Source organism: Lepisma saccharinum, chromosome 2 (assembly GCF_977018435.1).
Source record: "Lepisma saccharinum chromosome 2, izLepSacc3.1, whole genome shotgun sequence".
Lineage (NCBI taxonomy): Eukaryota > Metazoa > Arthropoda > Insecta > Zygentoma > Lepismatidae > Lepisma > Lepisma saccharinum.
Window position 1 is genome coordinate 34,206,490 of NC_139230.1, and position 19,018 is coordinate 34,225,507.

A 19,018-nucleotide genomic window follows, 5' to 3' on the forward strand; every position below is an offset into this window, starting at 1 on the left:
GGACAGCAGGTAACGATATTTCACTCAAATCATTACAAAAGTCGTTAATGCCTCCAGAACCCTCTTCTATAATTTCGGAAAATCATCTTGTGGGCCAAGAAATTCGGAAGGGATTTTTCCTCAACGATAAAAACGATCCAAAGCATACAAGAGAGACGGAGACAAGAACATTTTTGATATATCAGTACTTTGTACAATGTACTTTTTAATTTCACATGATTTATGTGCGAAGTATTTGCATAAGTTAAAGTTGCAGAGAGGTTCTCTGTAGTATCGCAGTGGTTGGAAGTGTGTACGTCTTGTTTAGTAGCGAGTCTTATATTTGCATTTCCCCCCTGTATTTGAATCATTTTTAGGAAACCCTGGCCAAAAGGGGTTGTGATCTCCAGAACCCCCCCCCCCCCCACCTTGGACACGCCACTGCTGTCGTGAGGGAAAGTTAGTGACAAATTCTCGGAGATCATCACCTCGTTGATGAAATTATTCCCGCGGGAATGGAAAACGACTCTCAATTTAACACGTTCTTTGCTGATATATTCAAGTTTACACCGAACGAGTTTGAGTGGTTGTTTAAAAGTAGTGAACTCGCATGGGGGAGGTTCCAGTACAGATCCCGAGCCTTTCATGCGCTTCTTTTCTTGAACTTCCAACTTTAGTCCTTTCACTACCTCTTTATGATTAAACCTAATGGTACAAATAGTAAATGTTAATAAAACACAATTGGTGTAGCCGTGGGCCCTATGGGAGGCGACCAGGTTATGTACTTCAGACCGCTGAGTGGGGGTTTCACAAGCAGCATTTGTAAAAATTGATATTTTCTGAAATATTGTTTTCGTTGGAGCTAGGAAACCCAAATGTCTTGTTTTATAGTCACTGAAATGTGCTAATCGAGTCGTACATTGTATTTATAAATGCACATGTTTCCACACATGTTCAAAACGGAAACCTGGCCGTATGTGCGAATTGATCATTGTAGGGATGCATTTACAGAAAAAAAAAAGTGGCGTGCAGAGGAATGGAACTGATTCCATATTATAGATGAGGCGCAGATACGAAACAGATTTTCAGTTTGTTTTTTTCTTTTCAAATTCTCCAAAGTTGATTCTCGGCGGAGTTTGCAAAGGACGAACGACCTCTCGTCAGGAATGAGAGAACCTCGGACGTTTGGGTCTTCCTCTGCCATCTAGCGGTAGAACGATGAAACGTTGCAGGCCGCTCGGTGTGATTTCTTTGTTCCTCCACCGTGGCGTTTGAGGGGGAGAAGGCGACGACAGGTTCGTTGTTCAGCAGATTGCACAAAAGGAATTTTTAATTTGTGTATTATAAACTAAATCAGTTACACGAGTGTTGTCCAACGAATTGCGCATGCATATTATGCGGTGCAAACACTGTGAAGAATATCATTTCGTAAGACGTTACCAGAGCCATGTTTAAAATGAAAATAATAACCTGCATGTATCGTTAGCTTCATTAGGATATAATGTGCGATGTTTTACCGCCATGTTATCCATAATACTCTTGGCTCTTTACGTGTTTTGTGTCTATTGGCTTGAATAAAGAAAAAGACAAATTTTGTTAAAACAAGGAGGCACATTTTTTGTAAGGAGTGTAACACTCCTTAATACACGAGGCACAGATAAAATTATCAATAGTTTATTTATTGTTTAATTAAGAATTAAGCACTGTTTATTTTATAATGTATCAGGGTGCAATTTCTGAAGGTCATTGGTGAATAATAATATTGGTGTGGATGATAGAGATTGATTTCGTGAAGACTACTCGAGAACGGGAGCTTTTGTATGCGCATGAAACTTCAGTAGAATCTACTGTATCCAATAGTTGAAAAATTGGTCCTATCGGTGGCGTAATGGTAACGTCGTAGCTTTGTAATCAATGGGTTCCGGGTACGAGGCCCTTAGTGGTTCGGGTCCCACTTTAAACTGTAAGCCCAGTCCAGATTAGCCTTTCTGTGCATAAAGTGAGCTTAAAGCAACTCTACTCCAAATCGAGTTGAACGAATTCTGGGATATAAACTTGAACGAAGGCCATGGCCAATTCAAGCCCCTTCCTTCGTTCTCTCATCCTCCCCGTCGCGATAAGCCGCTGTAAATAAGCGACGTTAAATAAATCAACCAACCAACCGTTATTATTAATTTTCCTAGCTGGGGTAAACAGAAATTGAAAATATGCGGCGTTCATTACCAAAGGGGAAGTGGAAACAAACAACCTTCCTCTCCGCAGTCTTCTTGACATCTGAGAATCTCGTCCCTTGTGAAGGCTGGAATTTGCCATGCGCTAGTACCACCGAGCTTCAGATGAGATATGCATTCTCTGTAAATTCAACATTTCCTTTTACACGGCCGGAGCTTTGCTAGCATCACCGATGGTATCCTAATTGCTTTGGGCAAGTATTAGTTCTGCCGTAAATAGCTTTTTCGTCTAATGGTCATCAACAGAGCGAATTTTGTGTAATGGGAAAGTTGAGTGCGTGGTGTTTCTCGCGATCACAATCTGGAATGAAGGGTACAGAGACCGGAGTTCGGTAAACAATGGAAATTCCACAGGGGAAGCGGAGCAGGCCGGAATTTCAGGTGGAATTATACAAGTTGAGTTAGTTCAACATAAAGGCTAGCAAAACGAAAACCAAAAACTGTAATGTTAGATTCCAGCCTTTCCTCGGTAACGATAATAGTTTTTGAATGTATTAAACTAATTTTAATGTTTTGCCAAAAAAAAAAAGATTATTTTCACCTATCCTTGTGCAACGTTGTTCAACTGTTGTATGATTTTCATTCACTTCTATTAATTCACTTTAAAAAAAAAATAGATCTTGAAAGTCAAGTCTAAATTAACTTTTCGTTACTCGATTTACTTACTCGTCTGGTTAAAATGTATTTCAGAGTAAAACGTGTCGGAAATTTATTAGAAATAATACATTTTAATTTTCCTGTAGAATTTAGTCCAAATTTACATATAGTCTGTTTTTTCGCTAAGAAACCAGTCGAAACGTCATCTAATCATCACTAATCCCCATCGTCACGATTAGCCTAAAATACGAAACTTGCATGGTTTTTCTGTGTACCACATCTCAAACACGTGAAAAGTAGTAATAATGAAATTTGTATCGTGTACAGTCGATCGATATAACATATTTTCATTTTAGAAAGGCAGGTAATTGTTATGTTTATGCTGAAAGTCTAGAATGGGTTAATTGTTATTATCCATATTCATATTGTGAATATAAAAAAAATGCCATGGTTATTCTCTATGGTACTTATCCAGTTTCCCATGTCTTGTGCTAACATTTCCTTTGTAACTGAAACTTTTGCCACCTTGTGGCCGAGCGCGTTGATCAACCCACGATCTCACCCCAGATATTTCTAGGTTTGAGTTCTGGCCTAGTCAGGTGTGTTCAATCATCAATTTCACTTAACTATCATTCTACCTCATCGTCGCAACTAGCCAAAAGTAGCAGAAATGCGACACAAAATAATAAAAAATACAAACCGTTACTTAATTTGTGCTTTTACACCAGGCTCTTCACCTCGGCTCTCGACACAGCAAATCAGAAAGTTAATCATGGTTGGTGCAAATTACCGGTTGATGTGTTCCAAAACAATTCCACCGTAAATACAGTGGCATTAAAAAGGCCAAGTTTCACCACATGTGTGCGTTCCTGATTATGGAATATTTATTCTTGTGTGTTTACCGCGTTCTTTTTCTTCCCATACTATCGTCCCCAACTCCCCTGCTTGCTATTTGACCGTTTGTGTACATATTTGGCAAACTGCAAGATTCTCATCAACCTTTGATGAAAGGTCAAGTCAACTCTTCTTGCTCCACGGAGCGAAAGACCAAGCAGTTGCCTCACGAAATGTTATACTGACATTAAAAAAATCTCAACTCTGAAGCATGAGTTTCCACAAAAAGGAACTAGGTTGAAGTATGATTTTCAAAGAATCTGTGGTCCACATTCTCCATACCGATCTGCAGGGAATTTACTATTGTGGTGAGAAATTAATCACTGCTCTATTCATTGCTAGAAATCGATTTTGACACATTTGGATACGATATTGGTTAAGCACGTACTTGACTAAAGACAGTGTCTTTCCGGTACTCTATACTTGATCACAGAAGATCAATGCTAATAAATCTATTATGTACTTCGAATAGATTGCATTGTGAAAAGAGAATCTTGGCAAAACGCCTGGCTGAGTTGCTTGCCGCTGTTGTCGGTTGTAAGCCCACTTTGTACTCAGAATGGCTATCTGGACTGGACCTACAGTTTAAAGTAGGTTCCAAGGAACTGTGCAATGTGCCTCCACTGGAGATCGAACCCAGGACTCCTTGATTACTAGGCGACATGTTATCACTAAGCCATCGAGGAGGCCAACTTTTTCCATTGTAGTAGTACTCGTTGAAACTTGAATTGATGTCAAGTTATGACATGCATGAGAACTGTCAGGTGTAGGTAGGATTTCTGTGCAAGTACCTGATGCAAACTATGGTGTTACTAGAAATAGTTTGCAGTTGAGGATACTGAAAAATGCTCTTGTTTTGAAATGTGTCTGGCTTCACATGTCGCTCTATTCCTAATTTTAAAATTAATGTAGGTGCCTCACTGGCCGAGCACGTTGTGTGTTCGACTCCATGAATTCGCTATCGAACGTTTTTGGTTCGAGTCCCGATCAGGGTATGTGTGTTTCATTGTGAGCGCCCTTTTATCACTTTCATCAATTTCTTCCAATCATCATAGTCGCGATTACGATAAAGACGCCACGTAAAATAATAAAAATGCAAGTACGAAATACAATGCTTCGAAGTGCCCTATCTTTTCTTTCATTGTCGTTTGTTTGGATGTAAGTGCATGCTGCTACTATAAATTTGGATGCCCCTTCACGTGTTTAGGTTCACGATCCTAGGTGGGATCAAGGACATATTTAACACGATACATGAAGCCATTAATGATTATTATTTCATCTTGGGTGGTCTGGAACCCTACAGGCAATCTGTGCAAAATCATGACTGAGATTTTCTCTCACCTCTGAGGAAATTATTGCTGTTTGCTAAGAAGATTTAAATATGTTTCGCAGAGTATAAGCTATCTTGTGCATACATTTTAAAAATGTATTCCTTTTACATATCTTTCGTTACCTCACTTCCCGGGTTCGAATCCCGGTCTGGATGTTCTTTTTGAGTGTCCCTTCATCAATTTCATCATATCATCACTCATCCTGATTTTTGTTTAGCTCCACATGTGGAATTCCTATTATGTGTGCTTGCTACCATCCACATAAATATTTCATTGAATTAGGCACACACAGGATATGTACTACGGCCTGGCCTCGCCTGCTTTTCGCTGGCCTGTGTGTGCTTAATTTAATGAATTGACATTTCTACGCTGGGAGGAAAGAGACAACGTCGTCTATAATGTTTCAAAGGCAACAGATCCCGTTGCGATAGCGCTTGCAGAGACGATTCTACAGAGGTAAAACAGCCCCAGCGAAAAATCAGGCGAGGCCAGGCCGGCTCGGTAGCTCAGTGGTAGAGAAATGGCACGGTATGCCGGAGACCCGGGTTCGAGTCCTGGTCGCTTAAAACTTCTGCGTACATAAATATTTGTTTCACAAAACACGCAAAAGGAATCACACATGTTGATTAGCAATAAATATGATGCCACTTGGGTTGGGGAAGCCCTTAAAGTTGAATTTTCTTAGCATTTTTCGCTTCCCCTCAAAACGTAAACAAATTCGGATTATACAAAACGGCTTTAAGATTTATCGTTTTAAAACATTTTCTTGCAACTTAGGAAATACCAAGGCCAATAATAAAAACTCAAATATTAGAATTTTGTGACCTTTTTTTTCCTTATGCTACATCAATCAGTGGAACTGTTTTAAAACTTGTTAGCTAAGATAAACCTTCAGATAAAAAAAAATCAAGAAAGCTACCGAGATACTTTTTTTTTTCTGGAAACTTTCATCGCGTTATCGTCATATCGTGTAAAAATGCGATTATAACTTTTGGGACTCGGAAGGTGTGAGCCGAGTTTCTTAAGTGGAGGCAGAAAGGATTACAAGGTTGCCTCATAATGTGCGAAGGGGTCGAAGTCAATAGTCATTTTGTTTATATTTTGGGGGTCTCGCGGTCGCGCGTGTACGTACAACCGAGTCGAGACTGTGCGATCTGATTGCATGCTCAGGTAATATTAATCACGCTAGCGACCTGCCTGCAGCGACGCCCCCCTCGGTTTGCCTGCAAGGCTTCCCATTGGCTCCCGAACTAGGGGAAGGCGAGGGAAATTAAAAATAATAGAAGCGGACAGGAAAGCGCCTCCCCTTCTAGCGGGCGCAAGGATCGATTTGCCCTCTCAGCTTCCCAGCTAGCTTTGAGATTCCTGCAATGATAGGCGCCATGTCCCAGGAGTTTTGAGGGCGACAGGACAGTGGTGTTTCTGTGAGCTTTATCGGTAAACAGATGTTGTACAGCACCTGAGGGGGAGGGGAGAATACGCAAAGAGGTGCACCGGAAAGTTGAGGGGGGGGGGGCGGAAGAAGCAAGAGAGCGTGTCGGAAGAAATGCTGGAGCGTGTCGCCGTTCGAGGGACGTAAAGAGCAATTTAGGGATCACCATGGCAACTGCGACCATACATTACGATTCGTGAAAGATTTGGGAACATTAGATCCCCACAAGTCGACCAAATCGCATTAAATTTCCTTTTTTTTTTTTTCAATACCTTTGCCCGCTGTTCAGTTTGTGTGATGTCTTTTGATGGATGCGGTGTGACGTATCCTATTTGGGTAATGCTGAAGTTTTGCGCGGCCCCGAGGTTTTACGCAAATTGACAGTATGTCTTAGCGGGGAAGGCAAGGGAGAGCGCTCCCCCAGTGTCTGAAGTAATGGTAACTCGAAAGAAAAAGCTTCGCAGGGTGCATTCGCCCCGTGTTCAGTTATCGTATTTTCATCGTGCTGCCCCGGTGGCATGATGCGTGTTTTAAAAACGATAACGCTTTGAGTGGCCGACTCGCAATATCGCCATCGAAAGTTTCGGTTTGGATTTTGTTATTTGTCGACGCTTTTCTACCACTTTTGGTTAATCGTAACGATGAGTGATGATATGACAGGGTGGCTACTCACCGGGAAGGGATTATGCGTGAATTGTTGGATCCGGGAATTCTTCGTGATTTTTTTTCTCCGGAGACGTGAAAAACTGCAGCTTTTATTAACCCAAATCCCATTGAATTTATACATACATTAGAGCGTCGATTATCCGAACGTCGGTCAACCGAACGACCGCTTAACCGAACTGTGTACTCGCTCACTTTCAGATATCTCTAATGAAAAAAGTACGTGACTTAGCTGCTCGTAAGCGTGTAGGCTTGCTTAGACAGACCAAAATAAAGGATTTTTTTAAACGTTAATTTTGTGTACTGTGTGTATTGTTCATGCAAAATGCGTATGTAATATGTACATATTTTTGTTTAATAAACTGTACCACATACTATATATTCCTACTAAAGTTGCCTTTGTACGTTACTTTGTAATACATACTTAAAGAGATGCCTGTTTTTATGAATAAATTTACTGTACAGTACTTCTTTTTGGCAAATAAACATGTACAGTTCGATTATCCGAACAAACCAGTTTTCCGAACACCCATGTCCCCCAATTACTTCGGATAATCGACGCTCTACTGTACTTGTAAATGGCCCGAGGCAACTTTTTTTTTTTTACAGTTTACCTATTTTAATCGAGGAAGGAAAAGAAAACTGCGTGGGAAATAAAACCGAATTATCTCAATATGTTTACTTTTTTACAGGACAATGTAGTCTTGAGTATGTGAATTGGCAAAAGTAACCGCCGCACCTTAAATATATTACATTGTACATACGGTTTAATTGAATTGAGTTAGAATTTTTGGATGCATTGGAATCACACGAACCCTTTATGTTGGCCTTGAGAACCGGGAATTATACTGGAATTTTATCATTGTTCCAGAATGGCCACCCTGTATGATGAAATTGAAATGGACACTCGCAAAGAACATTTCGGGATTCGCAACCGGGCCCCCTGACGCTGTGATAACCACTCCGACGCACAGATTGGCTCGAAGGTTCCGGCCTTGCCATGTGCATTCCCATGTTTGATGGATTGATTGAATTATGTTATTTTTCGTTTCTTTTCTGCCACATTTGACTAATCACGAGGATGCGTGATGATATGATGAAATTGGTGAAGTGATATTCACAGAGAGCATTCATGCCCAGGCCGGGATTTGATTTCTTGAATTCTTGCTTTAAGTCTATGCACATAGAGGCTAATGGGGACTGAAGTTGGTTTAAAGTTTGAATCAAACCATCATGTGCCTCCACCTGGTATCAAACTTGGGACCGATACAAGGCGACGACGTTGCCACTGCGTCATAGAAGAGGCCGTTCCCTTCATCACCAAATTTTTATATGAGACTTATTCAGTCAGATAAACGACAACTTTTGTAACTCGAGGCGGAGAATGAGACGAAAGCGAGACTGCCAAGATTTGTCTCGTCTCGATACCACCCCTAGACTCAATGAAATTCGTAGTCTCATATTTTCGTTGATATTCTAACGACGAGACCGTTTCTAGTTGTTCAGAGAGCATTAGATGCAAAATTAAAATATAATCAACTGGACACACTTTTAGATGCTGTAAATATGGAAACTGTTTTCCATTTGTGCTAAAATTAATCAAAGTATAGAGCACATTGCTAATACCTTACACTTGTTTACGTATTAGACTTTTCAATTTTCATAAACGGAAAGTATTTGTCTCAAAGATTTTTCCCACAACGCTTCAGAAGATAATACCTCTGCTCACTCGTTTTTAACTGCGACCTCCATATCTGATAAAACGAACGTGATATAAAAGTTCGTTTCGAGATCGTATCCAAATGCAGAAAAAAAAATCAGTACGTTAATCTCCCGTTGTCGAGGGTTGTGTAGCTCGACAAACGCACAACTCGGTTGAACCAGCGAGAGTCAAATACAGTGAAATGTTTAGAGAAGTGAATATGGCAGTTAAAAAATCTAGTTTGTGAGGTCAAGGATGCCTCTTTATAATAAAACGACTGTGGTAATGAAAAGGGAAATATGTAGGTACGTATGTATGTATGTATGTATGTGTGTGTGTGTATACACACACAAACACACACACACATGATACAAGATATGGCAGTAGTACTGCTGTCACCTTGAAATACTGCCAGGTTTGATTCCCAGTGGAGGCATATTTCACAGTAATTTTGATCCCACTTTAAACTGTAGGTCCAATCCAGATTGGTCTATCTGAGCATAAAGTAAACAAACAAGCATTATAGGCCTACATAACAAAACTCTCTTTGAAGTGAGGATCACATAGAAGTAAAAAGTTACATTGTTTCTCTCAAGTATGATGCTGAAAACCGTATAGATAAGACACGTTCGGATGAAACCAGGAAGACGAGCAAAATAGGTCAATTATTGTGTAAAGCCGCGTTTACACCGGGGTTGCTAACGCATGTTACAAACAATAAATGTTGGTAACATTTCGAAAAACGCTTGTGAATTTGTTATCAACATCTCATGTTATCAACAGATTTCCCGGGTTGGCAACAGAAATTTTGTTATCCACAAGAAGTCGGTAAAGATCAAAGATTAGCAACATTTGTTACCAACACATGTTAACAGAGCCTTTTCGATGTTAGAAACATTTCACCCCCACTTCCCCTCCCGCCACCATCACACCAGTGCGAAAGCATCGTTTCGTGCGAGTTGTGTTTTGTTTTGCAATTTATTTATCATGGAAAATCTTTTGAGTGAGATGGTCAAAGGATCAAGTGCTGAACTTAGTTGAATTGTTCCGCGAGAAGTTTGTCCTTTGGGACGAAAGTTATCCACAATTTAAAGACAAAAACCAAAAATCGCTTCCGCTATAGCTCTTACCCGCAGTCAAGATCTCACCCAAAATCTTCTTGGTCTCTCTTGCGCCAAAATGACACATGCTGCCACAGAGAGTACAACTTCCTCCACAGTCGGCATCTTGCAGCCAAAATGTTAACAAAAGTTATTAACAAAAATAAAGTCAAACTAGTGTTCTGGTTACCAACATTTCTTGACAACATCTGTTGTTAACCGTGTTGGTAACAAAAAGTTGATATCATTTGTTGGTAACATTCGGTGTAAACGCGGCTTTAGTTATATATTTATTTTCGATTGTTTGACGTAGAATTTCGGTGTACTCAAGCCTTGGTGTTGATGAATGGAGAAAGTTTCTCAGTCAGCAACAATCTCGTAAATCGGTAATTGACAAGTCTGGACTTGCACACCATTAACCAATGGAGCTATCTATCTATGAATGCCGTGAGCATTTTGTTCGTTTTCTTTTTCAAGGGGTCTTATTTCTCCCACACATCCATTCAGTTAATTGGCCCATCTTATACTTTATACCGGCCTGGGCATGGGTGTTCTTTGTGAGTGTCCCTTCATCAATTTCATCATATCATCACTCATCCACATCTTTGCGATTAGCCAAAAGTGGCAGAAAGGCGAAGTAAAATAAACCAAATCAATCAACGAATGATAGTTATTCAGTGGCAGAGTAGGATGAGCCGGCCCCCGTGGCGGAGTGTTTAGCGCATCGCGCTACGATGCCAGGGGTCCCGGGTTCGAATCCCGGCCTCGACATGGATGTTTAAGTGTGTCCATTCATCATATCATCGCTCATCCCCATCTTCGCAAATTAGCCAAAAGTGGCACAAAAAGCGAAGTAAAATAAAGCAAATCAATCGATCAATCAGAGTAGGATGAGTCCAAACAGGTGCAAGTTCGAACAGGAAGTTCAAGGAACGCGACAAGATTTGACTTTGGGAATTGGTACACAGAGTAGGCGCCAGAAGAATATTTCTAGGCGCCGTAAAACCTGTGATTTGTGGAACTTGGTGACGATCTGAAGTGAACTTTCCCTTGCGAAATACACTGGAAGAGGTCAGGACCGCTTTCACCCTTGTTTTGTGGCGATAGACAGCATTTGAAGTGTCACGTCACAAATTTTGGCAACTTCCGTTTCCTCACGGTCTTTCCCCATTTGCTTATTATAGATGTCCGAGGACTTCCAAACACACACCTCTGTGTCAATCTTCGCCCTTGTGACTAAATTGCAGTTTTCAGTTGTACAGGTATGTATTTTATTCACAAACGTTCAAAATTTAAGGCGTTATTGATGTTTTTCTTTCTTTTCTTTTTACTCAGAAGATTTATCGTGTTAAGCATTTACTTGAGTAAAACAATTTGACAATTTCTCCACCGTAGAAAATTGTTACCGAACAGATAAAACGTTGTTTTCTTCCGAACCACATTCGTTATTTTGAGAATTGACTCACTGTTTGATCATTTCATTTGCAGTTTCCTTAATATTTTGTCGGTGCAGCATTAGCGACGCGCTGTATCAAATAATCCTAATTAATTATAAATAAATTAATTATATTATACGGTTGTATTTTAGATGGGTATACAGAGCGCTCTTAGCCATGTGCCTGAAAGTTTCACCTTACGACTGAATTTTTAAAATCAGTTTATTAATATTTCGAGATGAATTACGGACATTTCCATTACGTTTTTTTTTAAATAATGAGTACAGTATTTGTTTTTTTTAATCTTTGTGTGTTTTATGTGTCACGTGTATCATTAAATATGAATGATAAACATGCTATTATAATTTTTGTCACTATTGCTAGCAGAGTTTTAAAATTGCAGCAATATGGTAGAGTCTGCCATATATTAGAATGTATTGCATAGTTATTTATGGTGTTACCAGTTGTTGAACCATCTTTAGGAAGACCACTCTGGTGCAGGAATTAATTAGTTTTAATCCAATATTGCATTTAATTAATAAATATAATGTTTTAAGATCAAATTTCATAGTTTATCTTCATGGCATTCTTAGCCCACATTTGGAAAATTGGCTTCCAAGAAAAAGGGGCTGCCGCCTGACCTATTTTTAGTTTTGTCTACCCCTGGTGTTACATTAATTTTGCTACGTTATGAGTTTTATCGGAATTGCACTCTTGTTTTTATCAAGCAATTTCCCGGTGTGACCTTTGACCAGTTTTATCATATCAGTCATCCTCATCGTCGCGATTATAAAAAAAGGCTCAAAAACAACGCAAAATAACTTTATTCAATCTATCAGGCAATATGCGTGACTGTATGAATATTACGTTACGAATGTTTTCGTCACTGTGGCTTCATACGCTTAATTCTATTCTGTAGACGTTAGTTTATAAAAGTGATAAGTAAGCTTGTTTCATATTTTTGGAAGTTCAATTCGTGAAGGAAACTTCGTAAATACAATGTACATGTTTGGTAAAAACAATCAGGCAAAAGGTAATCAAAATTGTTTAATTCGCAAATGTTCCCATGAAACGGTTTGTAGTTTCCCTTGCTTTCATGCATGCATCTCTTGTTAACTTTTGGGTGTGTACTTTGCCACTCGCTGTAGCTGTCTGTATACATATACACACACGTTCACGCACAGTCTGTCGGACTGATTATCACAGCGACTCGAGGGGCCCCGGGTACGAATCCAGGCTAGGACAGGAGTGTTCTTTGTAATTGTATCTTCATCAATTTCACATCATCACTCATCCTCATCTCTGCGATGAGCCAAAAGTGGCAGGAAAGCGAAGTAAAACTAATCAATCAACTCGCAGACAGCGGAATTACACCGGCTGTAGCCTGGTCAATGTTTTTGGAAGTAGTAGTAATAATCCATCAATGCACTAGAACCTTTTCTTGGTATCGTAAGCAACCAAGCCTTGTTGTTGACAATCGCCTAGCAATGAAGATAATGAAGTTTTAAAAGTTCTTAATATGAGGCTTCCTAGGTAGACTTGCGCAAGTTGCTTTGTGATCCAGGATAAATTTTACACTTCACTTCGTCTCTCCCCCCTGTCTAGCCTTCTTTGTTTCTCACTCTGCGTGTCTGCCCCTCTCCCTCTCTTTGTAGGTAGGAACATCAGCAAGTGCATCTGTCCCAAAGTCGGGCAGCTGTTTGAGTTCTCAAGAGCACAGAATTGCATTTGAAGGCTCTGTCTGCATTACCCACCGAGAGAGAGAGAGAGAGTAATGAATATTGCACTGATTCATTTATGTTTTATTTATGTAAACAAATTGTTTATTGATCATGGACCTTTTTCCAATTACAGGAAACTGGTGACGCTACAGGGCAGCAGACATGGAACCACAATCAATCCCCAGGACACTCTTGGTAGTTACTGTGCTTTATGTCGGTACTGCCGTATGTCGAAATTTAGGTAAGTTTTGTTCATTGTTGTGCTGCATTGTTTATTTAATAGTAACTTAGGTACATGTATATTGAAACATGTGATAAGTGTCCAAATGACGTTTTCGCTCGCCAATTAAATACCTCTCATGATGAAATTACCATAATTTCGTCCGTTGTGTATTTGTACTTTCGAAAACTAATTTGATTTTGATTTTTGTGAATACCTTGTCTCAAAAAGTCATTTCGTAAGTTTTGTATCGTGTAGGAGTTCTGTGTTTTCAATGCGAAATAATAGATCTATATAAATGCAAATGAACTTTCGCAGCATGAATATTGAGTATGACAAAATATTGTGCGCCATAAACTTATATGAACTGCAGCCCGTATGTTAGGTACGAATATACACGTGCAGAACCTTTGGCAGTTCAATAAAAAATATATTTTTTCGGAGGAGCTAGCAACATTTGTGATTTTTTTAAAAGACTATGGCAGATTTGGTAATGAAATGTTGTTCATGGTACCAAAGGCATTTTGCATGAATACTTACGGTAAGTACGTAGTGTTATTCGCATGTGTAATACGTCCTGCATAGCATATAGATATTCCGTGGTTTACCTATTGCCCATTGGCATTATACAAAAGTTATTAGATGGGTGGAGAATTTGAAGGTTTCTAGTATTTTTGCCGTGTGTCACAAATGTAATAGTAAATTCAAGTCGAGTTATTCTTTTGTAGATAAAAAATTATCGCTTTCATCTCACGTAGTGTACATTAATAGTGTCCAAACCAGAAAAAAACCACAATGAATAAAAGAACGTTATCAGTTGGATAAAGAGGAGCAATTATTATCAAAGAGTACAAAGTTTGTACTGTGTTTATAATATTTTTTCCTGTAGCATAAACTATATTCTTGTGGATGCGTACTGCTCTAAAAGTGTAACCTATAGACGACAATTTTGAATGCCACCATTGACTTGTTCATCTCTACGTTAAGGCTGCGTCAGAGCTTCATGACATCATCTCTTAGTTTACATAACATGAAACTTCACCTTTTCATTACTTGATTTTAGTAGCAATCGTTAAAGAAATTCGATTGTCACATTTTAGCGCTTAAAAGAGAGTGAGATAGAAAGCAATGTAATGTTTATGGTTGTGTGTTTTATTATGAAAAGATCGTGACATTCGCTCATCAGAAACGGAATTATCGTCTGGTGTGTTTTTCTTAAATACCTGTCAAGGTCTGAGGAAGATTAACAGTTTTTAATGCATTACTATATGCACAGTGAGGCAGGCGGAGTAGCACACAGTGACCATAATGTGTCCACACTTACAGGGTTGCAGAACACCGGACGTATTTAGTGAAGGCCTCTTTGAAATTTGCTGCAAATTATATTTTAACAAAAGCGCACACACTTAGTTAATTGTTACAGACGTTCCCAAACTTCTAGTAGTGAATATACGTGTCTACTTTGATGGTTGTATATGTAAGATAGACTTTCTCCCAATAATTTTGACAGCATAATAAATATTTTAGTACCACACCATTACAGTATGGGAATGGAAGTTATTTCCATAAGAGGCCAGAGAGCGACCTAATGTGCTTAAATTCGCAATAGCTTACTCTTGTCTGTTGCATATAAACTTAGGATTGCAGGTAGAATGATTTTTTTTCACTCCGTTTTGATGAAGATGTTAAATTTGTTTAATGTATTCAACCAACCTCTGCGGTGGTGTATAACTCAAGTGTTAACTTCTCTTTCCTGGAAACTCCCAGTATCGCAGTGTATTTAACGCTCTGACACCTTGACTCGCAGTAAGTATAATTCTGTTTTGGATTTTGTCCCTTTGCAACCTGAGCTTTTATAATTGATATCCAGGTTTTAGTCAATAAATTATAACTTTTGGTTTTAGTTTTGAATGTGTGAATTTTAAAAGAATATGCATTATTGTTTTTGTTAGGGCATGTACCCATACGTGGCAAGTTGCAAATATGCTGCCACAACCACAATTATCAACCATTTTCTTATCTTTCTATCCCTCCTTCCTGTCTTCCCTTTCACGGTTTAATGGTTAAAAAAAACATGTTAAATAAGCTAACCAGCAAGTCAGCGTAAAGTTTGCTCAAGGTGGTAGAGTCGAAACATCTCCAGTTGACTGCCCGAGTAAAGCTAGTGAGCCTACCAACAGCGTAGATCTGAACAAGGAGGGTTGGCGATAGGTGCTTGGCTAAGATGACGTCATCGGCTTCCTTGTTGATTGGAGGCTTTGGGAATTGTGACTCGCTCCTAAGCTGCAAATGCAAAACCGCCAGGAACGTTACGAAAATAATGTCACTCTACCCTTTCGATCACACGGCGATCAACTTGGCCATTTTCTGACAGTGGGAGCCTATATAAGGTTAGTAGGGAAAGATTCTTTCTCTGTTCTCTTTGAAGCGAAGTCAAGGTATAAACAATGCGGATTGCGTCAGACATTAGTCGATTTTCGTTTTGACTTTTGAAATCTTTGTTAAAAGCATATTATATCAATGTCAGTAAACCCAGTCAGCCCTTTTGTAGTTCCATTCTTTAAGGAACAGAGATAAATAGCCGTTGGAAACATTTAACATAAATTTGTGCGACTGGTCGAACGAGATTCAGCATTGGGGAGGTGCACGTTCCGTATCGAGACTGGAATTTCCTAATTTGCAAATGTGTGAGGCGCGTTGTGTTATGGGTTCGCGTTCTTTCTCGGATTATCTCGCGCTTTCTTTTATGGCCCCATCGTCCGCCTCATCGTGGTAGTTAAATCTTTGCATAAATGCAGGGGACAGTCTTATTTCTTTCACGATTAGCCCAGAAATACCTTGGTTGCGCGCATACATCAGGCGGCCTGGGAAGGTGGTGTGCATGCGAGACGTAAGGATCAACCTGCAAAGCGGTGCGTGAGTGTGGAAAGGAGTCGGTTGTAAAACTATAGTAATTAAATTCACGCAACGGTATTTTTCGGGAGCATTTTTAGCTGGAAGCTCATTCGAAGCTGCACTCGGAGCAGCGAAAGGAAAGTGCTTCGGGCGATTGGCGAAAACGAACATTTTGTCCATCACTTTTACCTTCTTATGTTTGCCGCGAAGCGCAACCGGACTCGAAAACGAGACCAGATTGAATGGGGCTCGTAGCATTTACTTATTTGTAGTGCAAATAATTGCAGCCTGAGGTGGACAGAAAGCGTGTATTTGCCAAGCCCATTTTTTTTAGTGTAAAAAGCATGGCAAATTTACTCATCTTCGTATTCAACCTTTTTTTAGTTCGGTCATCGGCGCTTGAAGTTCCTCGAGTTTGTCGTTCATTGCCTCCTGGGAACTATTATTCTCTGTGATAACGATGAGACCGTTTTCATCTTCAGTTTGTAATGTTTCGGTTAGCAAAATGAGTGAAATGCACATGTAGTGTATTGCCAAAGTTTGTTGTTCTATGCTCAGGTAAGTTAATGGAGATTGGGCAATTTAAAGTGGGGTCTAATAAAGTGACTTTCCATTATGATATTGATTAAACACAAAATGCGCACTCGACAAAAGGAAATGTTCCTCCAGGGTCTGGATAATTGATCTCAAAAGATTAATACTGATGCATAATTTAGTTCGTGTAGATTTTATTGTCAAAAAAAAGAAACGAACAAAAAAACAATTGGTCAAGTGTGTACCTTCGTTGCTTGCCGCTTGTTGTTTGTTTTAGCCCACTTTATGCTCAGATAAGCTTATCGCAATTGGATCTACAATTTTAAAGTGGGGTCCGAACCAGTGTGCCTTCGCAGGTAATTGAACCCGGGACCAAGTAGTGTATCAGTGAAAGAAATTACTGCATGCACCACGCATTACTAGTTTTCTTGCCTATATCAGCCTTTTCACCCATATTGAGACATTCTACAAATGTCTTAAAGTGATTGTCAGAAGGTCATCATCCCATGTTTACCTTGTGATCAAGCAGTTCCCGTTCGAAGTGTCGTTCGATCAAAATTGTAGATCCCGTTGTGACTAGTCCCTGTGCATAAAATGGATGTGGAAAAACAATTCCACCAATTTTGTTTTACTCCACAAGTGCTAATTTATTCTCTCTTTTTTCCGTTACTGTGGTTGTTTAAGGAATAAGATTTCCTGGTAATGTTTTGAACAGAGACGGAACGAAACGTATGTGACGTAATCTTTCTTGGAAAGGATAATACTGCAGTATAAGTAGTCCAGATAAGACTAGAAACAGAAATGGCCTTCAGTTCTTTTAATAGCTTTATAGCAGTGATAGCCATCGGCAATACTTTTACAAGAGGTAAATAGGAAGACGTTTTCTCTCATCCTCATCGTCGCTATTAACAAAGAGAGAAAAAGTGACCCAAAATAACCAAAGCACGAAGAAACCACTTGGATAACCATTTGTAAGCAGTCGATGTATCCGTAATGTAGATATCGAGACCAAGTTATTTGTTCTTATAATTTCGTTTCTCCGGTGCATTTCGTTTATTTTTGTATGTTTGATAACATCAGTTATCTCACCAGGAAATTATCTAAATATTGCAATGTTAGATTGTCGATATTGCACTTACAATTACGGTTACTTATCTGGTCGATGATGTGCTTGTTTATTCAGTATTTTTAATATCCAACATTTCATTTTTGTTCTTTATTAGTCCAGTACAGGATCACCGACGTCCATGGCAGAGTGGTTAGCACATCGTGCTACGACGCCAGGGGTCCCGGGTTCGAATCCTCATCTTCGCGATTAGCCGAAAGTGGCAGGGAAGCTAAGCAAAACAAACCAAGTCAATCTATGAATCAAATCCAGTACAGGATGAAGTATATTGAGAGTTTGGCAAGATCCAGCATCCGAGAAAATCTGGAATAATCGTCCGACGATTTCGACGCCAGTTTTTTTATATATATATTGATCGCTACCCTAATTCCAGATTTCTTGATTTTTAACAATTCTCTTTGTCAGTAAAGGCCATTCTTCTTTTCGCTCGTTCACCGGAATGAACACCACATTGGAATATAGAAAATGTACCAATCACTATTAAGTCTGTTTCATCTTTTATAAGCTATGACATACACAGAAATCTAGTTGGTTTTTGTATTTCCTTTTATGTCCCTTTACAAATCTAATCCCACTCTTTGCTAATTGCAATGACAAAGATGAACGATGACGAGATGAAGTGACAGTGTGTGTGTGTCACAAAACAAACTCCCGTGCCTAGACTTGGGACTCTTTCTCAGAGCTTTCGTTGGAGAGATCGTCGATTGACGACTCTGCGACCACAAAATCAGCAATTTACCGACGAAATATTAATTATTTGAATTTCCTCGACACTAAATACCTTGATATAACAGGTGTCTTTTTTGGACATCAAGCTGTAGATTATTTTAGTCGTCAAATAATTTAATATGCTAATTATAGTTGTGCAGCCATCCTTGTCAGTTATCTTGGACAAATAAGTCAAAGATGGCACTATTTGATATTCTTTAGCAGCGTTTGTCTAATGGAAGGCCGAAACTCACACACTGATGAAAATATGTCAGCATTTGATGGGAAGTCATTGTATTGGGTATGAAGTCTGCAGAAGAGAGATCTGGTTTTTCCTATTTGGTCTTTAAGTTTTTCGAGGAATATTTTCATTTTTTCTTCATTGCATATTTACGTCGTCCGTTTCTGCATTTTCTCATGCACTTTTCTCTTAGTTGTTTCCGGTTTCG

General features: G+C 39.3%; 1 protein-coding gene across 12 annotated transcripts in view; it reads left to right on the top strand.

Moving 5' to 3' along the window:
- The window catches only part of LOC145983989 (latrophilin Cirl-like), a 310,072-nt gene that overhangs the window by 205,921 nt on the left and 85,133 nt on the right, over window positions 1-19,018 (top strand). For all 12 annotated transcript variants that reach the window (XM_083117242.1, XM_083117246.1, XM_083117241.1 and 9 more), the window contains one exon: window positions 13,220-13,327. In XM_083117242.1, coding sequence (XP_082973368.1) covers window positions 13,249-13,327 — 79 coding nt within the window. In that variant the 5' untranslated portion in view covers window positions 13,220-13,248. The remainder of the gene's footprint in view (window positions 1-13,219; window positions 13,328-19,018) is intronic.